Source organism: Coregonus clupeaformis, chromosome 20, assembly GCF_020615455.1.
Source record: "Coregonus clupeaformis isolate EN_2021a chromosome 20, ASM2061545v1, whole genome shotgun sequence".
Lineage (NCBI taxonomy): Eukaryota > Metazoa > Chordata > Actinopteri > Salmoniformes > Salmonidae > Coregonus > Coregonus clupeaformis.
In genome coordinates, this window is record NC_059211.1 from 28,554,429 (window position 1) to 28,574,884 (window position 20,456).

Here is a 20,456-nt window from a genome sequence, read left to right on the forward strand (position 1 = left end):
ACATTCCCCTGGTCAGAGTCCGGAATCGGTCCATCTCTCATCATTGTTGAGATACTGCATTTCACCAATGCCTTACTCACCAATCCTCGGACACAGGGAACAAGACAACAACCACATAATACAAGAATACCCATACAAACACTGACCGCCCCTAAGATGGTGGCTGCTATGGTTTTCCATTTACCAAACATTTCATCAAACCACCCTATCCACGATGTACTAACTTCTGAGTTCTCAGTTCATTCTTCACTTAGTGCAGTTAATTCTGCAAGAGCTCTGGTGACTGTCCCATCCAGTGTGGTGTTGTTAGGGATAAATGTGCAACAATGGCTTATCATTCTATAGACATTGGCCCTTTCTGCCTGATCTAGAGCCAATCTCTTTTACTAAGTCATGAGTGGGATGGCGGATAATCGCTCGGAGATCCCCTTTACTGCATCTCTAGTCTGGTTAATAAATCGTTGTTGGTTGTAATAGATATAATTTATCCAATCCACATTCTTGTTTATTGTCACCCACCAGAAAAATGTTGTGGTAAAACCCTCCCATATTTGATTCATAGCTTTGTATTTGTCTGGAACACCCCTGGGGATGCCTATACCATCTATCCAAATTGGGTTATTTCCTTCCTGACCTATATTTCTTCTCCTCCTGATTATTCTTCCTGTCACTGGTCTTTGATGACTAATTCTTACAGGTTTGGACCAACAATACTGGGGCACAAGTACCCACCCATCCTTCTGGTAATGTCTGTCGAATGCTCCCTTTGTTAGTACATGCCCACCACACATCAGTTAGAGGGATGGTAAGGTTCATAATTTTTTCCCCCTCCCCTATCTAAATCAGTCACATTAATTATCTCCTTACAGCCATCAAAAATCACCCAAGTTACGGGTGCCATTTCTATGTCTGTAACACTGGTATTCGCCAGGAGTTCAAGTGAACCTAGGTGGGCTAGCCGAGTAAGTCAACTTTGCTAGCCCAATTCCTGTGCAATTGTGCTCTTTTTGATTGGACCCCAGGTCTAATACACAGGTAAACATTTCCTTTGGCACTGGGGCGGTCAACATTGTCGGTCGCCCAATAGAGCATGCATAATAATTGGTCTCCCCCAAGGCCCTAGCAGTGTACTTCATCCACTTTAACCAGAGATTTTCATCCGGGACTCCCTCTACTTCCCCTTGGTTCCATTCTTGGAGGAGAAAATATTTTATCGTGGACGGGTTAGTTGAATTGACTCCGTCATCCTTTGACTGATTTACTCGGTCAATCGCTATTAATGGATTAATGACAGGACCTGGGCCCTCCATCTCTTTCAACTCCACCAAATATAATCGTAGACAGGTATCGCGTCCGTATTCGTCCGCGCAAGCCCAGTAAGTTATTTTCATGTTTTCTTTAGTGACCTTTACTATTTTTACTACCATCTCCGTGGGGATGTCGTTATACCTTCTTATCCTCCATCTGGACGTCCAGCCCCCCCCGTCTCATATCTCCATCCCCCAGAATGTCTAAACACCTGAGCCCAGGAACAATCCGCAGAGGGAGCTGAACATAAATACAATGGGATTCTATAATCCCACGTTGCTTGCTTATTGACATGTACCCCACCCATTGGCTACGTCCCTAACCCTTATTCTGAATCCGACAGTCTGCCCTTCTCTGACTCCCATTTTGTAGGCCACTCATCCTTGACGGTCAGTATGTCGGGTCGCTTCTCTTCTCTTTTACCTTCTTAACAATGTTAAGGGAAAGGCGTATTGGTGGTGGATCTTGACATATCAAGATCATTGCCGAGACTATGATGCAGCTCAAGTTACCCCTATTCCCAAAAACCGCCAACCCTCTCCTGTCCTCAGTCTTTCTGCTTGGTATCACTCCATACTCACACCCTGAGAACACACTACAGTGATGATAGGTCGGGGTAGGAGATCTTCGTTAACAGAGGTGATCCCCAGACCCTATTGGTCCAGTTCTTCTCTCTAACTCTGCATGTGTTCAGTGGTGCTTGTATGTGTTCTTACCTTTTTGCAGTGGGTAACGTGGACCCAGGTTGCTCTTTCTGCTATTCTAATGGCAAAGGCAGTGACCAATATCACCTGATTGGGCCCTTCCCAACAGGCCTGCTTCCAGTCTTTCTTCTTTAGGGACTGGATGCTCACCAGTCACCTGGTTAGATAGAGTGGGTCACCTTCTCCTTTAGTTCACCTGTGGGGCACAAAACCTCTGACATACCGGTGTGGTTAATAAACTACCTTCTCACGTGTTCTGCTAGGGTGCTCTTAATTTCTATTTCTGCCTTCTCCGGTCCTCCTAACTCGGGCATTCTGTATGGTCTACCAAATCCCTTCTCCAATGGCAATAACCCTTCTTCATCTGGAGTTCTCCTGATCGTCATTAATACTATCGGTAGACCTTGTACCCCATTTCTTCCTGCTCTCCTGTGTGTTTTCCTTAACAGCTCTCTAATCATACCGTTTCCATCAGTATTCTCTTTCTAGACTGTATCTAAAAAAAAATTTTTTTTTAAGTATTTTGTCCTCTCCTTCGCATATTTATTATTTAACCCTACCACTACCATCCATCCCTCCTCTTGACACATGGTTCTGCTCATGTGTCAATATTACCACCTACCTAATATTGGTAATTTATCATCCAATTGCCATCCCTTATTTATTTTTGAGACTGTCCCTTGCTTCTTTATTGCTCCTCCCACTTCCTTTGTCTTTTATGGCGGCTAAATTCGACTTTAATTCAGTTCAGAATCAATAGTAATCCAATCAATCAATCTCTTATCTTGTAAAAACACTAATGTTTAGTTCAAACTCTGATCTACCCCGGCTCTCCCGGGCTTGACCTGAAGACTGATGGTTGGACATGACAGGTCCATATTTAAATCTTTCAAACCTAACACAAATCCCCCTTCATGCTGTAATCAATCAAGAAGATAGCAAAGGAGAGACAGGTTTTAGCCTGTACTCTGCTCAACCCTGGTGCCGCTCCCTTCACAATGTTTGAAGAGAGACAAAAGACAGCCATGGATTGAAGTAAGAGCAAGCACTTCTACCCTAGGTCACCTAAGTCTTCTGCCTAGCAACAAAGAATAAAAACTCAATGTTCGTGATTAACCCAGTTATATCTAATAGCCCACCAAAAAAACTCCCTCATCACCATCTTTAAATCACGACCAATGTCATATCCCTCTTTACTCTCTACCATTTGGGTAAAATCCCTGTTATATGTAGGAAAAGCTAAGACTGTTTGGGAAGTGAGCAACTTTTTCCTCTTCATAAAATGTTCTTCCTCCTCAGAGTTCCAAATGATTTTACCATGGGCTGCCATTGCCTTCCCATAGATAAGATCACTTAATTTACCAGTATGCAGTACATAATGGAGTACCCAAGCTTTACAGCAGTCTATCATTCCCAAAAAGCTCATAATTCTTCATCTATTTCTGGACAGCTAGTCCCTATCCTATCCAGCTTCCTATTACTACTATCTTCCTGATCTTATTACTAAATCAATGATCTAGGCAATAGCTGTTTCACATTAGATTGTGCCTTCATCTGATTACTGCAGCTCATTGCATTAATTTAGTTTCAAATACCAACTTGTTGTTTATTAAAGCATAATAAAAATGAAATGTAAATGACAACATTTGATAATATCTCAACTTACTTCTATCCCGTAAAAGTAATCCAAGATTAGTACAATTGACTAGCAACAGGTATCTTTCATTCAGGGAAAGCTCTCTCCCTCTTCTGTTATTTTAATGTTTCAAATATCACCCAACAAACCGTTCCATCCCACAGCATAGTAAACACCACCTATGAACTGTTGAAAATCCCCTAAATTCAACATAACAACCGTTTATAAACATCATACTGGGTGTGTTGTTTTTTATTTGAAAAACCCAATTGAAAAACAACAATCAAAGATAGCCATGCTCAACTTAATTTGGTAGCTCCCTTTTACCACCTAAACACTGCCTAACTTCACTACTGCTCCACCTAGCCCTAGGCAACATTCCAATGAGATAAGCTAATCTCTTTCTCCTGGTTATACATTTAGTTAACCTTCAATTACCATCAGTAATCTAAAGATGGTAGTACACACAAAACATTATACAGATATCCCCAGTCCTAACCCATCAATAATTGTTTGTATCAATCTAATTCCTCATAACTAATCCATAAAACCACTCAAAATTCCTCGAGTATACAATGATTATTTAATTGATTACCCTAAATCTGCTACATGTGATCTCATGTCAAATGATCCATTATCAATTATTTGATCAACCCCCTAGGAAAATCTTTCTCCCCTTCTATTGTTCATGTTGAAGTGCTAAGTCAATAGTAGCCAATTCAAACACCTCACAATTTGGATCAAAGGGTTCTACTCTTTCTCCCTCAAGGACTAGTCACGCCTTATCTTCCTCACGCTCAAAGCTGGGAAATAGACGTCTGTTAGGCTTCTCTCTCCTTTCTTTCTTTCCTCCTCCCCTGGGTCTGCATTGAAAATAGTTATGGCCTGTCTTACCACAGTATCTGCATGGGGCCTCACACTCTCTGGCGAAATGCCCTCCTTTGTTACAGTTGAAGCATCGACCTCCCCCGCTGTAGCCTTCACTTTTCCCTGCCTTATACCCGCTATTTCCCCAAGAGTGGCCATTAGGTACTCTGCTCCTTTCTGCTCTTTCTTGGCTCTGTCCTGTCTGTTATTCTGCTCATGATGGATTGCATGTCTCTCTGAGGCTATTACACAATTCAGTTATTTTTACCTTTATATTCCCAATTTACTATTACTTTAATCATTGCAACCTGTTGCATTGATGTTCTTAAAATATAAACCTATTGTTTAATAACTTCATACTTATAACCAATGTTTATTCAATCCATCATCCTAATAGTAAAAACGATATCCCATTGTTCACGTAACGAAACCAAATTATCGTTTTAGAATTCACCACTTATTTTCATACACCACTGGTGTTACCCAACCTATACAATAAAGTAATAACCATTAGAATTCATCAAAGCACTTCCTTCCAGTCAAGTCTTTAGACCTCTACTTCAAATCTTACAGCTCAATCTAACTCGCTGGACTGTCTCAATTTTTTCCCGCTAACCAGAGCAATAAATTATTCTCCTTTGTCCTCAACTCAATTTTCACAGCTCTATCGCTATTTCAGTTCGCTATTCAATTTCTTTAACTGTTCTCTCTGATTCTGCCCTAATTAATAAAACAAATACTTGATATCGTTGATAAGCATACATTTAATGATATTCCTATCATCTGAACTATGTGCTGTCTCTCACCCCTCCCCCCCCTGCTCCTTCCTACACAACGGGGGAGGCGCGGGGACCTGCCCTAACCATCTTCCTTCTTAGGAAATAATGTCATTCGTACTTGTAACATATTTTCATAGACCTATCTAGAATACTTCTAAAGCTATCTAATTCAACTTTTAATACACGTAAAAACTCTCTCTCCCTACACCCATTCCCTATTGAATAAGTGAGTCTTTCTATTTAACCCCAACCACGCTTCAAATCTTCCATTCAACATCAACAAACCAAATACTCAGTAGTATCCGGTTACCATTCATACCAGCCGTTGAATTCCCTCATACACACAGATTTCACCTTATGCCATTCAACAACATTGAGACAAACAAAACATAATAGTTCAATTGAACCCTCTATTGGCGCTCTACTATTTATACATTACTTCTATAACCACATTAGTTATGGTCCGATTACCCATTAAACCTTATCACATAACCTTATCACATAATCAAACAACGGCACAACCTTAAACTCATATGGGGCGGCAGGTAGCCCAGTAACCAAGAGCACCGTGTCAGCAACCGAGAGGTCGCCGGTTCCAATCCCCGAGCCGACCAGGCGAAAAATCTGACGATGTGCCCCCGAGCAAGGCACCCAACCCCAATTGCTCCTGCAAGTCGCTCTGGACAAGAGCGTCTGCTAAATGACCAAAAATGCAAATGTAAATATTCTCTACTTTCTCACCAATGACGTACGTCTACGTTTGGGTGAGAAAGTTCATACGTATAGGTACCTCTCAAATAATCGCTTCGTGGTGTTTTTATCCAATTCTTAAACGACACAAATTACTTCTTCAAACATTTTACCCGTGGAACCAAAAAATAGACTGTCATTTCCCGGACATTGCCCTTTTCCTTAGCTCTGCAGTTGCGATGGTTATGACCTGTTTTGTTACAGTATTTTCACGGGTCCTTACACTCTCTAGCAACATTCTCTAGTCTTTCCTGACTCTCCAAAAGCCATACTCTCGCTGTGTCTAGCCCCTCCCCTCGCTGTTTCTTCAAATCCGTTCCACAGTTTAGCCTCTAATTTCTCCACATCGAGATGCCCAATAAATCCATACCTCTTCTCCCAAATGGATCCATAAAACATATTTCTTCGATCTCTTCCTAACATATATCTTTCATCCCCCGTTAATTCTCGGACCTCTTTAGAATATTTATTTCCCATGGTAGCAAAATAAGAAATCCCCCCCTTTAGTAATAATTCAATCAAGAATTATTTCCTTTGGGACTTATTAATAGTGCGACTTTTGAAAAATGTTATGATCTGCTTTTGTAATCAACCATTTAAATTATTCAACCCGTAACCCAGAGTTTTTTAAGACCCCAGTTTTAAACGGATGGGACAACCATTTTTTTCTCATGCGACTTATTTTAGTCCCTTCCTTGAAACAATTATGACGTATTTCGATGGATCATTGGGTCTCACATTTATACAACCTTATACGATTTTTTGCTAACACTATCCGTAACCTAGAGGTCGTAACTGCTCCAGTTTTATGAAATAGACAGAGTTAGAGCAAATCCCCAGCTGTTTATGACTCTCGACTTGTTTAATGTATCTATCTCACACGACGATAATTATCACCCTTCCTGTTTATATTGTAAAGACTGTATCTCGTACAATCTCAATATTAACTAGTTTATTTTGGTAATAGCTATTCACCTAGGGTCAATTCCAGACCCCCCTTCCTTCCTTTATAATTCTCTTATGAGATTTTGGTAACTATTCTCTGCCCACAAGAATTATTATTCAAATAATTCAAATAATCTCACCAAAATCCATGAATAAAAATTACTGACCTTCTCCTTGCAGCAGTTGGGATTTAAATGCTTTTCAGATCTCGTTAACGTCTTTATCGTTCATAAGATTAATCACCGGCCTGTTTATAACCTTAATGTCGAAGGCCAGGTCTATTCTGTACGGATGCTATCATCCGCCCGTGCACGGTTTCGGCGTCCTTAGAACGACAAAGACGTATTTTGAGATCCGTCTCGAAGGACCACTTGTCATGAGAATTTCTATCTCTAATTCAACCTAAGCTTGAATCATTACCAGGGGTTGTAAGGCTCTGGTTTTAATCATACATGATTCAAGGTCCGCAACCAGCAAGAATGATCTGTATTTTTAATCATGGAGAGCTCTGCCGCCAAAAAACATACATACAGCTTTATACCCCTTGACACACAAAGGCACTTTGCTCCGCCCACCTTTAGGAGGCTTTTTTTAACCAGTTTTCTCAGTCCCCTTCACCCTGGAATGTTTAGTCCCGCCCCCCTCTGTTAGTGGGTTGACACTACATTCTAACTCTAACACCGTTCACACATTTATACTGTATTTGGGGTGAAATCCTTTAGTCATTATTCTTAAAATACAAATTAATCTATCAGTTTCCCTGTCTCTCTGTTTCCCTGTCTCTCTGTCTCTGTCTATGTTTACCTGTCTCTCTGTTTCACTGTCTCTCTTTCTCTGTCTATGTTTCCCTGTCTCTCTGTTTCACTGTCTCTCTGTCTCTGTCTATATTTACCTGTCTCTCTGTTTCACTGTCTCTCTTTCTCTGTCTATGTTTCCCTGTCTCTCTGTCCCTGTCTATGTTTCCCTGTGTCTCTGTTTCCCTGTCTCTCTGTCTCTGTCTCTGTTTCCCTGTCTCTCTGTTTCCCTGTCTCTCTGTTTCCCTGTCTCTCTGTCCCTGTCTATGTTTCCCTGTCTCTCTGTTTCCCTGTCTCTCTGTTTCCCTGTCTCTCTGTCCCTGTCTATGTTTCCCTGTCTCTCTGTCTCTGTCTCTGTTTCCCTGTCTCTCTGTTTCCCTGTCTCTCTGTCTCTGTCTCTGTTTCCCTGTCTCTCTGTTTCCCTGTCTCTCTGTTTCCTTGTCTCTAGGTCACTCTGTTTCTCTGTTTCTCTGTTTCTTTGGGTTTCAGTCTTCTGCTGCAAATAAGAAGAGACAGGTGCAAAGGCAGCCTCCTCTCTGATGTATCTTCTCCTCTGCCTCCTCCAGTCTTCCTATCTCTCTGACGCTTCCTATCTCTCAGCAGGTTTCCTGATCTCATTTTAAATCACGTCAGGGCATCAGACATCGCATCAGGTCACAAAATGGAGAATCGCTTTGTGTGTGTGAGTGTGTGTGCGTGATTGTGCCTGTGTGTCTTTGTGTGTCTTTATGTGTGTGTTTGTGTGTGTCTGTGAGAGCACCTATGTGTGAGCAGCTACTGCGAGCGTGTGTGTGTGACTGCACATTTGTTAGTTCATAGAGCCGTATCTGCCCGTCTGCCAGACTCCTGCTGCATCTCTCTCTCCTGCTCCATCCTCACAGGGATGACTCAGACCAACACTGGAGCCATGTTAAATCTCCTCTATATACCCAGTCCTCCCCAGCCGTTATACCAGTCCTCCCCAGCCGTTATACTCAGTCCTCCCCAGCCGTTATACCCAGTCCTCCCCAGCCGTTATACCCAGTCTTCCCCAGCCGTTATATCCAGTCTTCCCCAGCCGTTATACCCAGTCCTTCCCAGACGTTATACCCAGTCCTCCCCAACCGTTATACCCAGTCCTCCCCAGCCATTATACTCAGCCCACCCCAGCCAACCCCAGCCATTATACCCAGTCCTCCCCAGCCCTCCCCCAGCCCACCCCAGCCCACCCCAGCCCACCCCAGCCATTATACCCAGTCCTCCCCAGCCGTTATACCAAGCCGTTATAACTTCAACCAGTAAAATGACTCTTTGGCTAGCTTTTGCTACAGCCTATATCAATGAGTGTTAGCATTCTAGCTAACAACTGCTGCATTCAAAATAGTTATTTTGCAAAGATCACAACCAAATATAATCTAAGCGACTGTTCAAGCAAGAATCAAAACATAATTGTAAGCGTATGACAACCCCCAAAAAGTATTTTGTTTAGAAGTAATAAAAACATATATCTAGGCTATGATGAATGTGCGCAGATGGCGATGGCTTTCTTACTGCTGCCAAGAGTCATATAATATAAAATAATGGCACGGGACTTAACCATATCTTGTCTGCTAAATGAACTAGCCTACAGCCTATGGCATGGCTTATGGGAGATGCTACGCATGTTTGTGTTAATTGATGGTCAATTACCATCAGGCCGGGAGTCATTTGCATGACAATAACCGGCTGACATAATGTCATGACCGTCACAACCCTAGTGACCACCCACACCCCCATCAATTCACACCTTCCTACAACGACTGCACATGTCTGAGTGACTGACCACACACCTTCCTAGAATGACCAGTCATAGGTTTGAGTTACCAGACACCTGTTTCTCTGTTTCCTCAGTGTGTGCCATGTTCTTCTACTTAGTATTGACAGGACACTTGTCTCCCCCTCCCTGCTGCCTGTCTGTGTGGAGGGCCCTCCTGGCAGACAGCCTGAGTCTGGTTCACTATGGATAAAGAGTCTCTCCAGCCTCTCCAGCTCTCTCCCTTTAAAACAGCTTGTGAAACAGTCTCTGCTTCTCCTGCCCAGAGTTAGCGATCTCCCTAAATGAGCCCAGTCACCAGCTAAGGGGAGAGAGAGGGGGACAGTGTGTGTGTTTGTACATGCGCATGTCTGTGTTTGTGTGTGTTTGCTTTAAGATCATAGCTATCTTAATTATCCTCGGCACTGCAGGGATTCCCTGGTCCAGACTGCTGAAGGCTTTGGGGGTCTGAATCAGACAGTCAACATCTCCAGACTACAGTTAAACCCAGAGAGAGACACATAAAGATAGAAGGGCACACAACATTCACACTGTGTTGCTCAGAATACAGAAGGGCACACAACATTCACACTGTGTTGCTCAGAATACAGAAGGGCACACAACATTCACACTGTGTTGCTCAGAATACAGAAGGGCACACAACATTCACATGGTGTTGCTCAGAATACAGAAGGGCACACAACATTCACACGGTGTTGCTCAGAATACAGAAGGGCACACAACATTCACACTGTGTTGCTCAGAATACAGAAGGGTACACAACATTCACACTGTGTTGCTCAGAATACAGAAGGGCACACAACATTCACACTGTGTTGCTCAGAATACAGAAGGGCACACAACATTCACACTGTGTTGCTCAGAATACAGAAGGGCACACAACATTCACACTGTGTTGCTCAGAATACAGAAGGGCACACAACATTCACACGGTGTTGCTCAGAATACAGAAGGGCACACAACATTCACACGGTGTTGCTCAGAGTACAGAAGGGCACACAACATTCACACGGTGTTGCTCAGAATACAGAAGGGCACACAACATTCACACGGTGTTGCTCAGAATACAGAAGGGCACACAACATTTACACTGTGTTGCTCAGAAAACAGAAGGGCACACAACATTCACACTGTTGCTCAGAATACAGAAGGGCACACAACATTCACACTGTGTTGCTCAGAATACAGAAGGGCACACAACATTCACACTGTGTTGCTCAGAATACAGAAGGGCACACAACATTCACACTGTGTTGCTCAGAATACAGAAGGGCACACAACATTCACACTGTGTTGCTCAGAATACAGAAGGGCACACAACATTCACACTGTGTTGCTCAGAATACAGAAGGGCACACAACATTCACACTGTGTTGCTCAGAATACAGAAGGACACACAACATTCACACTGTGTTGCTCAGAATACAGAAGGGCACACAACATTCACACTGTGTTGCTCAGAATACAGAAGGGCAGACGACATTCACACGGTGTTGCTTAGAATACAGAAGGGCACATGACATTCACACTGTGTTGCTCAGAATACAGAAGGGCACACGACATTCACACTGTGTTGCTCAGAATACAGAAGAGCACACGACATTCACACTGTGTTGCTCAGAATACAGCAGGGCACACGACATTCACACTGTGTTGCTCAGAATACAGAAGGGCACACGACATTCACACTGTGTTGCTCAGAATACAGAAGAGCACACGACATTCACACTGTGTTGCTCAGAATACAGAAGGGCACACAACATTCACACTGTGTTGCTCAGAGTACAGAAGGGCACACAACATTCACACAGTGTTGCTCAGAATACAGAAGGGCACACAACATTCACACGGTGTTGCTCAGAGTACAGAAGGGCACACAACATTCACACAGTGTTGCTCAGAATACAGAAGGGCACACAACATTCACACGGTGTTGCTCAGAATACAGAAGGGCACACAACATTTACACTGTGTTGCTCAGAATACAGAAGGGCACACAACATTCACACTGTTGCTCAGAATACAGAAGGGCACACAACATTCACACTGTGTTGCTCAGAATACAGAAGGGCACACAACATTCACACTGTGTTGCTCAGAATACAGAAGGGCACACAACATTCACACTGTGTTGCTCAGAATACAGAAGGGCACACAACATTCACACTGTGTTGCTCAGAATACAGAAGGGCACACAACATTCACACTGTGTTGCTCAGAATACAGAAGGGCACACAACATTCACACTGTGTTGCTCAGAATACAGAAGGACACACAACATTCACACTGTGTTGCTCAGAATACAGAAGGGCACACAACATTCACACTGTGTTGCTCAGAATACAGAAGGGCACACGACATTCACACTGTGTTGCTCAGAATACAGAAGAGCACACGACATTCACACTGTGTTGCTCAGAATACAGCAGGGCACACGACATTCACACTGTGTTGCTCAGAATACAGAAGGGCACACGACATTCACACTGTGTTGCTCAGAATACAGAAGAGCACACGACATTCACACTGTGTTGCTCAGAATACAGAAGGGCACACAACATTCACACTGTGTTGCTCAGAATACAGAAGGGCACACAACATTCACACTGTGTTGCTCAGAATACAGAAGGGCACACGACATTCACACTGTGTTGCTCAGAATACAGAAGAGCACACAACACTGTCACCATGCACTCTAGACACACAGGAAGCCAGACGCAAGCACAGAACTCACAGGGTAGCCAATGTACAGAAACACAAGCACAGAACTCACAGGGTAGCCAAGGTACAGAAACACAAGCACAGAACTCACATGGTAGCCAAGGTACAGACATCTAGTAAAGCACAGCAATAACAGAGCTATTGTAGAGAGTAGCATTGTAGATCACTACCAGTGTGTGGCCCCAGAGTGTTCATGGGGTTAGAGTCTCTGAGAGATCCTGTCTTGTCTATGCTACCCTTATTTCTAGGACTGTTTTATGCATGCAGAATTTCCAGGCAGCAAACTAGCAACAAGCTGTCTGTCAAAACTGAGAGAACCTGCTCTGGTTAAAATGTTGAAGATGCCTCAAACTGTCTTATCTCAGGACTGATCACCGTTGGAAGTTGTTTTGACAGTTCTGATTCGTTTTAGGACTTTTTGTTTGGTTTGGAATAGATCTCCAGATTCAAAGAAACCTATTGGGGGATTGAGAGAAACAGAAACAGGGATACCTTAGATGAAGAGATACCAAGACATACCAAAATGGAATGCTGAAAAGTAGAAAGACAGAACTGCCTGCATTCTCCACTGCAGATGAAGACACCTCCCTCCCTCTATTTTCTACACTGTGTATTCTCTGCTCCCTCTCAGTTGCCCAGATGCCATCCATAGTTAACTAGTGTTTACCCCCTCCATCCTCTGCCCTCCGCCCTCTTCCCTCCGCCCTCTGCCCTCTTCCTGTTCCTGTCGTTTGAGTCAGGTGGCACTCCTGTTCTTGCTCTCTTATTGGCTGGGAGTTAATGTGGCCCCCTCTGTGGAAGGGGTTCTACATTGAACCCAACAGGGTTTTACCTGGAACCAAAAAGGGTTCTTCAAAGGGTTCTCCCATGGGGGAGATTGTAGCAGTGACAGAGGAAGAGGTTGAGTCAGGGAATGAGGCTGTGACAGAGGCTGGGTGAGGCTGTGACAGAGGCGGGGTGAGGCTGTGACAGAGGCTGGGTGAGGCTGTGACAGAGGCGGTGGGAGGCTGTGAAAGGTAACCTGAAACCCAGCAGGGACAGTGACTGTGACAGAGGCAGGAGCAGGTACTAACAGACACCCAGAAGGACAGTGGCAGGTAGTGACAGGTCTTCACAGAGCATGTAGACAGACAGGAGCAGGTACTAACAGACACCCAGAAGGACAGTGGCAGGTAGTGACAGGTCTTCACAGAGCATGTAGACAGACAGGAGCAGGTACTAACAGACACCCAGAAGGACAGTGGCAGGTAGTGACAGGTCTTCACAGAGCCTGTAGACAGACAGGAACAGGTACTAACAGACACCCAGAAGGACAGTGGCAGGTAGTGACAGGTCTTCACAGAGCCTGTAGACAGACAGGAGCAGGTACTAACAGACACCCAGAAGGACAGTGGCAGGTAGTGACAGGTCTTCACAGAGCCTGTAGACAGACAGGAACAGGTACCTAAGATACTGGATATCTGAGGAGGAAGAGACAGACAGACAGAGGCATATTTTAACTCTTGTCACGTATCTCTTGGACTTCTGGCAGTTTCATTTTGCATACTACAGATGAGGCATGTTTAGACTGTGCCTTGGGAGATTGCATGGAGATGGGCCTCCTCCCTGTGCTGGGTTGATTATTCATTCGTCGACTCTGGCATTTGTTGTTTATTCATGAGTTGAGTCACTGGTGTTGAATTCAAGCACTGGCCTACAGGGTTGGGATAAAGATACTGTACTGTGTGTGTGTGTGTGTGTGTGTGTGCGTGTGTGCGTGCGTGCGTGTGTGTGTGTGCGTACGTGCGATGCTGCTTCGTGCAGACACACTCCAGGGCTCTTGTTCCACCAGTGCATGTTACACTGTACTAGGAGAGGTGGAGGTGTGAGACGACAGGCAGAGGCAAAATGACATTGGGACCAGAAATGCAGGGAGATAACTGGGCATTCATTTTGGGTAAGAATGGATTGGAGAATTGTGTACAGTAGATAGATGATAGTCCTACTCTCTTTGAAATAGTCTACACAGAAAATTGGAAAGAAAATATGCCCAGGAAGTTATGCCAATTTCAGTCTCTGTAAGAGCTACTTAATCTTAAAGGTCCAATGCAGCCGTTTTTGTCTCAATATCAAATCATTTCTTGGTAACAATTAAGTACCTTGCTGTGATTGTTTTCTATTAAAATTGTAAAAAGAAACAAAAATAGCTTCTTAGCAAAGAGCAATTTCTCAAGCAAGAATTTTCGAGGACTGTCTGGGAGTGGTCTGAGTTGGGATGGAAAAACGGACAACTAGTTGTTATTGGCAGAGAAGTTTGGAACTCTCTTTCTTATTGGTCAATTAACTAATTTACTGCCTTGTGATGTCAAAACAGGCTGACATTTCAGGCAGTCTTTTCAAACAGCTCTTACACTAAAATGGCATCATAATTTTCACAATATTATTCCAACCTCATAGTGTGGAAATATATATAAAACACAGCAAAATCACGTTTTTGACTGCACTGAGCCTTTAACAGTTGCTGTACTGCTTTAGTATACTGTTCCAAGTCATTTCAGTCGGTTCCAGTCTCTTTGGTCTGAATATGGAGGAAGAGCAATTAAGTTAGCTTCCCTTCTGAGTTCATGTTTTAATAGGCTTGTATCATGGCAGGTTTCAGATCTAATGAAGCAGAATCGTCTTGATTTCTGTTTGCTGAGAGAAAGTGACTATTTTCCCTGCTGTAAAGGTAGTTATCAGCCATTCTCTGTTGTACTTTGTAACATAATAAGTGAGGATGTAGTGTAGACAGAAGTAGGTGCCAGGTTCCTCCCTACTCATTGGCTATAATATGAGTTACTATATGTCTGTTGATGACACAGGGTATTGATTTAGACTGAGTAGAGTCAGAATTTAGACAGAGTACTAACTTAGACTACTAACTTAGACTACTAACTTATTTAGCCAGAGAAGTAATTTAGCCAGAGTACTCATTTAGACAGAGTACTCATTTAGATGGAGTACAAATTTAGACCAAGAAGTAATTTAGACCAATAAGTAATTTAGACCGAGAAGTAATTTAGCCAGAGTACTAATTTAGCCAGAGTACTAATTTAACCAGAGCACTGATTGGCGCCAGAGTCCTAATTTAGCCAGAGGAGTAATTTACACAGAGGAGTAATTTACACAGAGTACTCATTTAGCCAGAGGACTATCTAGACAGAGAAGGAATTTAGATAGAGAAGTAATTTAGACAGAGTACTAATTTAGACAGAGTACTAATTTAGACAGTACTAATTTAGCCAGAGCAGAGCCAGTATCAGAGGAAGGGGCCTTGACAGATCAATGATCAACAGACAGGGATCCATCTGCATTGGCCATGAGGACCATCTGAGATGTGAATGAATATTAGCCTTCACAGAGCGTTCTGCTACTCAATAATAGATGAAAAGCTCAACCTTGATCCACTGGACCACAGGTCTGGGCCTCTGTTCAGACACTGGAGAGTATAACCTGGCTGGAACTCTATGAATACACATAGATGGACACAGACACATCGACACAGCAGGGACGTCTCTGACTTTTGATCTTTGATGGTGCTACTTGTTGATTTTGTGTGCTCGGAACCTGACTGAGTGTGTGTGTGTGCGTGTGTGCGTGCGTGCGTGCGTCTGCACGCATGCGTGGCGTCTGTGTGTGGGACTGTGTTTGATCTGTTCTTCACACACTTAACCATCTCTCTCCTCTGGTTTGTCCTCAGGATTGAAAAAGCGTACCAGGAAGGCCTTTGGGATACGGAAGAAAGAGAAGGGAGACAAGGACAATGACTCCACGTAAGTCTACCAGTCTAACTCACACTGTAAGTCTACCAGTCTAACTCACACTGTAAGTCTACCAGTCTAACTCACACTGTAAATCTACCAGTCTAACTCACACTGTAAGTCTACCAGTCTAACTCACACTGTAAGTCTACCAGTCTAACTCACACTGTAAGTCTACCAGTCTAACTCACACTGTAAGTCTACCAGTCTAACTCACACTGTAAGTCTACCAGTCTAACTCACACTGTAAATCTACCAGTCTAACTCACACTGTAAGTCTACCAGTCTAACTCACACTGTAAGTCTACCAGTCTAACTCACACTGTAAGTCTACCAGTCTAACTCACACTGTAAGTCTACCAGTCTAACTCACACTGTAAGTCTACCAGTCTAACTCACACTGTAAGTCTACCAGTCTAACTCACACTGTAAATCTACCAGACTAACTCACACTGTAAGTCTACCAGTCTAACTCACACTGTAAGTCTACCAGTCTAACTCACACTGTAAGTCTACCAGTCTAACTCACACTGTAAGTCTACCAGTCTAACTCACACTGTAAGTCTACCAGTCTAACTCACACTGTAAGTCTACCAGTCTAACTCACACTCACACATTCACATACACACACAGACTCACACTCACAAACACACCCACACTCGCACATTCACATACACAGCAGTCATCCAAAGATGATTCCACTGGCTGTGGATATTCCATCGAGGGAGTTGAGGTTCTATTGACCATGAACATGAACGTTCCACCTGAGGAGCTCTACAGTTTGAGACGTAATGTCCGCTCATGCGATGACAGTTGCCTTGACAGCTGTAGGCTGTGCCCATGCCTCTGTGAAACTAACTGTAGCTGAGGCTCAGCACTGTGATCAATCACTACCTGGCCCAGGCCTTTTCTCTAATACTGTTTGGGACGTATTGATTCACCTCACTGGGTTGTATGTGCATGATAGCTTTTCATTTTGAATCATGACTCCTGAGATCTGATAGGTCTGATGTTGCTGTGCGTGTGCGCGCGCGCGTCTGTGTGTGCGTGTGTGCGTGTGTGCGTGTGTGTATTTATTTGTGTGTGGGTAAAGTTTTCCCTGAGAAAGCCCCTATAGACTGTGATATTCCAGTGAGCTGCTTTGCTAATTGGCAGTGCACTTCAGTTTGAATAGAAACTATTTTATTATATATGGTGAGTGGATTTCAAGATCCTTACTTTCTCTTTGTCCCTCTCTCTCTCCCTCTCGCCTTCCCCTTTCTTTTTTCTCTTTCTCTCTCTTTTCTTCCCAGGGGGTCCCCTGACAGAGATGGGGGTGTAAGTATCCCACAATCGTTCATCAATTATTTATTTTTTTGTTTTTTTTATTTCACCTTTATTTAACCAGGTAAGCCAGTTGAGAACAGGTTCTCATTTACAACTGCGACCTGGCCAAGATAAAGCAAAGTAGTGCAATAAAAAACAACACAGAGTTACATATGGGGTAAAAAACATAAAGTCAGAAATACAACAGAAAATATATATACAGTGTGTGCAAATGTAGCAAGTTATGGAGGTAAGGCAATAAATAGGCTATAGTGCAGAATAATTACAATAGTATTAACACTGGAATGCTAGATGTGCAAGAGATTATGTGCAAATAGAGATACTGGGGTGCAAAAAAGCTAAATAAATAACAATATAGGGATGAGGTAGTTGGGTGGGCTAATTTCAGATGGGCTGTGTACAGGTGCAGTGATCAATCAATCAATCAATCAATCAAATTGTATTACATCAGCAGATGTCACAAAGTGCTATACAGAAACCCAGCCTAAAACCCCAAACAACAAGTAATGCAGATGTAGAAGCACGGTGGCTAGGAAAAACTCACTAGAAAGGCAGAAACCTAGGAAGAAACCTAGAGAGGAACCAGGCTCTGAGGGGTGGCCAGTCCCCTTCTGGGTGTGCCGGGTGGAGAATATAACAGTACATGGCCATTAAGGCCAGATTTTGATGACCAGCAGGGTCAAATAATAATCACAGTGGTTGTAGAGGTTGCAACAGGTCAGTACATCAGGAGTAAACGTCACTTGGCTTTTCATAGCCGGGCATTTAGAGGTTGAAATAGCAGGTGCGGTAGAGAGAGAGAGTTGAAAACAGCAGGTCTGGGACAAGGTAGCACGTCCGGTGAACAGGTCAGGGTTCCATAGTTCATGTTTTATCCAATGAATTAATCAGACAACTTGTTCAGCTGAGACATAGTCCATAATATCTTAGTTCATTACCTTTTCAATAAAGAAGTTTAATGGCATTGCTGGAAGGAGGAAGACATGACTGCCTATTTTACAAGCTTGCTTTAATACTGTTGTTTTAAGACTGTCTCAGTCCTCTAGGTGAATCAGCATTGTAACATTACAGTGTCCCTTTTTAATAGACTCTAGAATCAAATGAAATGAGTCTATTGGATAACTTGTTAACTGTTACATGATTTGTATTGTATTTGTATTCTCTGTGTTGTGGACCGTCATCATTCAGCATCCCCAGGAGATTGAATCGGTATTGAACACTATGCAGTCCCCTCTAGTGTAGGATAGTCACTCTACTACCAGACTCCACTAGAGCTTAATGCACCTAGTTGCCCGATAGGTAGCATCGCCGTCGAGTAGCGGTAGCCAATCACTCAATAGTATAGTAGTGCATGAGTTGAGTATTCATGATTCTGATTGGTGGGATTCACTGTGATGTCATGATGTTCTGTTTTCAGTCACAGAAGAGGGCCAATGGAGCAGCTGTCAATGGGTTCTCTGATGAGATCGACTGGGACAGATATGTAAGGAACCAGCATTCTTCCCTTTGAACAAGCTCATATAGCACATGATTCAAAATAATCAATAATCAATGATTATGTTATTGGCATACCCTTACATATATATATGTTATAGAGAATAGATATTATTCTGACCCATCTGTTACTGTCTTACTGTAGTTTCTAAAGATTCTGGGGGTATGTCAATGTAGCATCAGGGTTGGGGTCAATTCCAGGTCAATTCAATCAATTCAGAAAGTAAACTGAATTTACAGAATTGAAATGGAATTGAGCCCAACCCTAATTAGACTGGGACAGATACAGTATGTAAGTAAAGCAACAATTATTATTCTACCCTTGTAACAAGCACGTAGCACATGATTTTCAGTTTAATTCCTGAATTGACTGAATTGAAATGGAATTGAGCCCAACCCAGATTAGCATGGTGTAAATATGGTGTGTCTGTTGCTCTGTGTGTTTCAGAACACCCCTACGGTGGACGATGAAGGTTACAGTCTCAGGCCAGACGAGGAGGAGGTGCCAGGATCACATATCCTTTATCATATATCTACTATACACCCTAATAGAGCTAGACATGAACTACATCACATTACAGAGTAATAATAGTGTACCTACACCAAATACTACACTCTATATCACTGTATGTTAGTCTGTATCCGTTTGTACTTGTTTCTGTTGGTCTGTTTGTCTGTCAGTCTGTCTGACTGACTGAATTAGTGAACGACTGTCTGACTAGATCAGAACTAGTGTGGTAAACACTTAACTGTGAATCACGACAGCCAGGCCACCACAGAACAGCCTATCAGTACAAATCAACTGCGAGACCATCAAGCATCATCTCATCTCATCTCAACTCAATAACAAACAGACAAACTGAGCATCACTTCAACTCAATAACAGCTAACGGCACGCTTCCTGGAATTACTATGTAATGAGTAGTCTGATACTTCTGGGAGATTTGCCAAACTTTGGGAAACCTGCAGTTCTGTGAGGAGATTCTACAGTCTCCTGATTAGATGCTGTAGTATCTGCTATTTGGTAGAGCTCTAGGATCAGCTTTCTCCTCCCCCAATCCTAACCTTAAATATGAGTGGGGAAAATGCTAAACTGACCCCAGATCAGCGTCTAGGGGCAACTTCACCCTACTCCTAGAAACACAATGTAAGTGACCTATCTATCACCTATGACCTTCAACATTCAAACCATTACTGTCCTTAACGGAGACCCACCTGGCCCCAAACCCCCCAAAGAACACTTCTTCTCCTCCAGCGAGTCGGAGGGAGAGGAGGACCTCCATAAAAAGTTTAAGATCAAGATCAAACCGTTACCAGCGGAAAGTGCCAACTGTTTGGCCCCGTCGGTAGATGAACTGAAAGCCTCCATAGGCAACATAGCGCTGTTTCCCTCTCCTCTGGTGAGTACCTCTCTCCCTCACGTTACTGTGTTGTTATGGAGTAAGACTATAGAACTGTATTCTAGAATGTGTTTGAACTGTTGTATCTGTTTGACTGTTCTGTTGCTCATTAGGGAAGTTCTTTCCACAGCTCACAATACATTTCTTACTGTATGTGTCTT

The 20,456-nt window shown here is 43.1% G+C and overlaps 1 protein-coding gene across 1 annotated transcript in view; it reads left to right on the plus strand.

The window, feature by feature from the left end:
* The window catches only part of sgip1a (SH3GL interacting endocytic adaptor 1a), an 85,520-nt gene that overhangs the window by 33,917 nt on the left and 31,147 nt on the right, over nucleotides 1-20,456 (plus strand). The window contains exons 4-8 of the mRNA XM_041840102.2: nucleotides 16,015-16,087; nucleotides 17,368-17,392; nucleotides 18,819-18,884; nucleotides 19,344-19,410; nucleotides 20,111-20,295. Of these exons, the coding sequence (XP_041696036.2) occupies nucleotides 16,015-16,087; nucleotides 17,368-17,392; nucleotides 18,819-18,884; nucleotides 19,344-19,410; nucleotides 20,111-20,295 (416 nt within the window). The remainder of the gene's footprint in view (nucleotides 1-16,014; nucleotides 16,088-17,367; nucleotides 17,393-18,818; nucleotides 18,885-19,343; nucleotides 19,411-20,110; nucleotides 20,296-20,456) is intronic.